Below are 6000 nucleotides of genomic sequence, written 5' to 3'. Positions count from 1 at the left end.
CCCAGATCTCCCCTCCCCCAGTCCCAGATCTTCCCTCCGCCCCCTGTCCCAGATCTCCCCTCCCCTCCCCCTGTCCCAGATCTCCCCTCCCCTCCCCCTGTCCCAGATCTCCCTCCCCTCCCCCTGTCCCAGATCTCCCTCCCCCAGTCCCAGATCTCCCTCCCCCTGTCCCAGATCTCCCCTCCCCTCCCCCAGTCCCAGATCTCCCCTCCCCCTGTCCCAGATCTCCCCCCCCCTCCCCCTGTCCCAGATCTCTCCTCCCCTCCCCTGTCCCAGATCTCTCCTCCCCCTATCCCAGATCTCCCTCCCCCAGTCCCAGATCTCCCCTCCCCCAGTCCCAGATCTCCCCTCCCCCTATCCCAGATCTCCCCTCCCCCAGTCCCAGATCTCTCCTCCCCCTCCCCTGGCTGGACTGAACCATGTGTTGTTGTTGTTGTCGATGTGTTCATTACTTCTTGAACATGTCCTGCAGACGTCCAGGGAGGAACTTGAGGACGGTGTCCAGAATGCTCTCCTCATCCTCGTCGTCCTCGTCTCCGCACCCGGCTGGGATGGCCTTCTTGGCGCGCGTCAGAGACCCCTCACAGGCCTGCTCCATGGCTGCCTTCTCTTCCGCCTCCTTCTCCTCCTTCTTCTTCAGTCCATACTGCGCGGATGAAGGGCAGAGAGTTAACACTATGCAGTATATACTGTATGAGGATGTCACTTTCAAAGAAGTAACGCCCCCCACGGCCCTGTTGAGGTCATATGGTGTTCCACAAGGTTTGATTCTTGGACCTATATTGCCTTCAGAAAGTATTCACACACTGACTTTTTCCACATTTCGTTGTGTCACAAAGTGGAATTAAAACGTGTTGAATTGACATGGCTTTTTGTCACCTGCCTACACACCATACCCCATAATGTCAAAGTGGAATTAAAACGTGTTGAATTGACATGGCTTTTTGTCACCTGCCTACACACCATACCCCATAATGTCAAAGTGGAATTAAAACGTGTTGAATTGACATGTTTTTTTTGTCACCTGCCTACACACCATACCCCATAATGTCAAAGTGGAATTAAAACGTGTTGAATTGACATGTTTTTTTGTCACCTGCCTACACACCATACCCCATAATGTCAAAGTGGAATTAAAACGTGTTGAATTGACATGTTTTTTTTGTCACCTGCCTACACACCATACCCCATAATGTCAAAGTGGAATTAAAACGTGTTGAATTGACATGTTTTTTTGTCACCTGCCTACACACCATACCCCATAATGTCAAAGTGGAATTAAAACGTGTTGAATTGACATGTTTTTTTGTCACCTGCCTACACACCATACCCCATAATGTCAAAGTGGAGTTATGTTTTAAGATGTTGTTTTTTTACTAATTAATAAATGAATAAGTATTCAACCCCTTTGTTATGGGGCTGTTCAGGAGTAAACATTTATTTAACAAGTCACATAATAAGTTGCATGGACTCGACAAAACCTATTCCCCCTCAGGAGACTGAAAAGATTTGGCATGGGTCCTCAGATTCTCAAAAGGTTATACAGCTGCACCATCGTGAGCATGCTGACCGGTTGCATCACTGCCTGGTATGGCAACTGCTCGGACTCCGAAAGCACGGCCCAGTACATCACTGGGCCAAGCTTCCTGCCATCTAGGACCTCTATGCCAGGCGGTGTCAGAAGAAGGCCCTAAAAATTGTCAAAGAATCCAGCCACCTTAGTCATGAACTGTTCTCCCTACTACCGCATGGCAAGCGGTACTGGAGCGCCAAGTCTAGGTCCAAGAGGGTTCTAAACAGCTTCTACCCCCGAGCCATTAGACTTCTGAACAGCTAATCAAATGGCAACGAAGACTATTTGCACCCCCCCCCCTTACGCTGCTGCTACTCTCAGTTATTATCTATGCATAGTCACTTTAATAATTCAACCTACATGTACATACTACCTCAATTACCTTGATGAACCGGTGCCCCCAGCACATTGACTCTGTACCGGTGCCCCCAGCACATTGACTCTGTACCGGTGCCCCCAGCACATTGACTCTGTACCGGTGCCCCCCAGCACATTGACTATATACCGGTGCCCCCAGCACATTGACTCTATACCGGTGCCCCCAGCACATTGACTCTGTACCGGTGCCCCCCAGCACATTGACTCTATACCGGTGCCCCCAGCACATTGACTCTATACCGGTGCCCCCAGCACATTGACTCTGTACCGGTGCCCCCAGCACATTGACTCTATACCGGTGCCCCCAGCACATTGACTCTATACCGGTGCCCCCAGCACATTGACTCTATACCGGTGCCCCCAGCACATTGACTCTATACCGGTGCCCCCAGCACATTGACTCTATACCGGTGCCCCCAGCACATTGACTCTATACCGGTGCCCCCAGCACATTGACTCTATAACGGTGCCCCCAGCACATTGACTCTATACCGGTGCCCCCAGCACATTGACTCTGTACCGGTGCCCCCAGCACATTGACTCTATACCGGTGCCCCCAGCACATTGACTCTATACCGGTACCCCCAGCACATTGACTCTGTACCGGTGCCCCCAGCACATTGACTCTGTACCGGTGCCCCCAGCACATTGACTCTGTACCGGTGCCCCCAGCACATTGACTCTGTACCGGTGCCCCCAGCACATTGACTCTGTACCGGTGCCCCCAGCACATTGACTCTGTACCGGTGCCCCCAGCACATTGACTCTGTACCGGTACCCCCAGCACATTGACTCTGTACCGGTGCCCCCCAGCACATTGACTCTGTACCGGTGCCCCCAGCACATTGACTCTGTACCAGTACCCCCAGCACATTGACTCTGTACCGGTGCCCCCCAGCACATTGACTCTGTACCGGTGCCCCCAGCACATTGACTCTGTACCAGTACCCCCTGTATATAGTCTCACTATTGTTATTTTCTGCTGCTCTTTAATTACTTTTTTGACTTCTCTTTTTTTCTTCTTAAAACTGCATTGTTGGTTAAGGGCTTGTAAGTCAGCAATTCACTCTGAGGTCTAACCTGTTGTATTCAGCATTTCACTCTGAGGTCTAACCTGTTGTATTCAGCATTTCACTCTGAGGTCTAACCTGTTGTATTCAGCATTTCACTCTAAGGTCTAACCTGTTGTATTCAGCATTTCACTCTGAGGTCTAACCTGTTGTATTCAGCATTTCACTCTGAGGTCTAACCTGTTGTATTCAGCATTTCACTCTGAGGTCTAACCTGTTGTATTCAGCATTTCACTCTGAGGTCTAACCTGTTGTATTCAGCAATTCACTCTGAGGTCTAACCTGTTGTATTCAGCATTTCACTCTAAGGTCTAACCTGTTGTATTCAGCATTTCACTCTAAGGTCTAACCTGTTGTATTCAGCAATTCACTCTGAGGTCTAACCTGTTGTAGTCAGCATTTCACTCTAAGGTCTAACCTGTTGTATTCAGCAATTCACTCTGAGGTCTAACCTGTTGTATTCAGCATTTCACTCTAAGGTCTAACCTGTTGTATTCAGCATTTCACTCTAAGGTCTAACCTGTTGTATTCAGCAATTCACTCTGAGGTCTAACCTGTTGTAGTCAGCAATTCACTCTGAGGTCTAACCTGTTGTATTCAGCATTTCACTCTAAGGTCTAACCTGTTGTATTCAGCATTTCACTCTGAGGTCTAACCTGTTGTATTCAGCATTTCACTCTAAGGTCTAACCTGTTGTATTCAGCATTTCACTCTAAGGTCTAACCTGTTGTATTCAGCAATTCACTCTGAGGTCTAACCTGTTGTAGTCAGCAATTCACTCTGAGGTCTAACCTGTTGTAGTCAGCAATTCACTCTGAGGTCTAACCTGTTGTATTCAGCATTTCACTCTAAGGTCTAACCTGTTGTATTCAGCAATTCACTCTGAGGTCTAACCTGTTGTAGTCAGCAATTCACTCTGAGGTCTAACCTGTTGTATTCAGCATTTCACTCTAAGGTCTAACCTGTTGTATTCAGCATTTCACTCTGAGGTCTAACCTGTTGTATTCAGCATTTCACTCTAAGGTCTAACCTGTTGTATTCAGCATTTCACTCTAAGGTCTAACCTGTTGTATTCAGCATTTCACTGTAAGGTCTACTACACCTGTTGTATTCAGCATTTCACTCTAAGGTCTAACCTGTTGTATTCAGCATTTCACTGTAAGGTCTACTACACCTGTTGTATTCAGCATTTCACTGTAAGGTCTACTATACCTGTTGTATTCAGCATTTCACTGTAAGGTCTACTACACCTGTTGTATTCAGCATTTCACTGTAAGGTCTACTATACCTGTTGTATTCAGCATTTCACTCTGAGGTCTAACCTGTTGTATTCAGCATTTCACTGTAAGGTGAACCTGTTGTATTCAGCATTTCACTGTAAGGTCTAACCTGTTGTATTCAGCATTGCACTGTAAGGTCTACTACACCTGTTGTATTCAGCATTTCACTGTAAGGTCTACTATACCTGTTGTATTCAGCATTTCACTCTGAGGTCTAACCTGTTGTATTCAGCATTTCACTGTAAGGTGAACCTGTTGTATTCAGCATTTCACTGTAAGGTCTAACCTGTTGTATTCAGCATTGCACTGTAAGGTCTACACCTGTTGTATTCGGCACGTGACAAATAGTTTGATTTGACTCACTCTATGTGCAATAATAATGTTTACCATGATTTTTGAATGACTACCTCATCTCTGTACCCTACACACAAAATGATCTGTAAAGTCTCTCAGTTGAGCAGTGAATTTCAGACACAGATTCAACCACAAAGACCAGGGAGGTTTTCTAATGCCTCACAAAGAAGGGCACGTATTGGTAGATGGGTAAAAATAAGAATTCTAACATTGAATATCCCTTTGACCATAGTGAAGTTATTAATTACACTTTGGATGGTGTACCAACACACATAATCACTACAAAGATACTGTTATGCAGGTGAATGAGGACCCAAAAGCGACTTGGCGAAAACAGAGTCTTTATTCCAGTAAAGGAAATAGGCGATACTCCTAGACAAATCAGAGCAGAAAACAAAACATAAAAAACTAATTCCACTCGTAGTGACGAGGACAGACTGGAGACTCGACCATAAACTGTAGGTTGCCTCGGGAAGGCACCGACCGTAGCAGACTCAGACACCTGCTCACACGCAGCATCTGAGGGAAACAAGACACGACAGGGCGAGACAAAGACACAGCACGGCGAACAATATACAAGGATCCGACAGGACAGAAACGGAAGACAAGGGGAGAAATAGGGACTCTAATCAGAGGGCAAGATACGGAACAGGTGTGAAAAGATTAGATGATTGAGTAGGGGAATAGGAACAGCTGGGAGCAGGGACGGAACGATAGAGAGAAGAGAGAGAGGGAGGGAGAGAGAAAAAAGGGAACGAACCTAATAAGACCAGCAGGGGGAAAACGAACAGAAGGGAAAGCAAAATGACAAGACAATATAAGACAAAACATGACAGTACCCCCCCACTCACCGAGCGCCTCCTGGCGCACTCGAGGAGGAATCCTGGCGGCAACGGAGGAAATCATCAATCAGCGAACGGTCCAGCACGTCCCGAGACGGAACCCAACTCCTCTCCTCAGGACCGTAACCCTCCCAATCCACTAAGTATTGGTGACCCCGTCCCCGAGAACGCATGTCCATGATCCTACGTACCTTGTAAATAGGTGCGCTCTCGACAAGGACGGGGGGGGAGGGAAGACGAACGGGGGTGCGAAGAAAGGGCTTGACACAGGAGACATGGAAGACAGGATGGACGCGACGAAGATGTCGCGGAAGAAGCAGTCGCACAGCGACAGGATTGACGACCTGGGAGACACGGAACGGACCAATGAACCGCGGAGTCAACTTACGAGAAGCTGTCATAAGGGGAAGGTTACGAGTGGAAAGCCACACTCTCTGGCCGCAACAATACCTAGGACTCTTAATCCTACGTTTATTGGCGGCTCTCACAGTCTGTGCCCTGTA

General features: G+C 47.7%; 1 protein-coding gene across 1 annotated transcript in view; it reads right to left on the bottom strand.

The window, feature by feature from the left end:
- Positions 1-441: 441 nt before the first annotated feature.
- The window catches only part of LOC123992429 (complexin-2-like), a 38083-nt gene continuing 32524 nt past the window's right edge, over positions 442-6000 (bottom strand). The window contains exon 4 of the mRNA XM_046293566.1: positions 442-646. Coding sequence (XP_046149522.1) covers positions 449-646 — 198 coding nt within the window. The 3' untranslated portion in view covers positions 442-448. The remainder of the gene's footprint in view (positions 647-6000) is intronic.

This window comes from Oncorhynchus gorbuscha, linkage group LG13 (assembly GCF_021184085.1).
Source record: "Oncorhynchus gorbuscha isolate QuinsamMale2020 ecotype Even-year linkage group LG13, OgorEven_v1.0, whole genome shotgun sequence".
NCBI lineage: Eukaryota > Metazoa > Chordata > Actinopteri > Salmoniformes > Salmonidae > Oncorhynchus > Oncorhynchus gorbuscha.
Note: the sequence above shows the minus strand (reverse complement) of the source record. Positions and strands in the feature narration are given on the sequence as shown.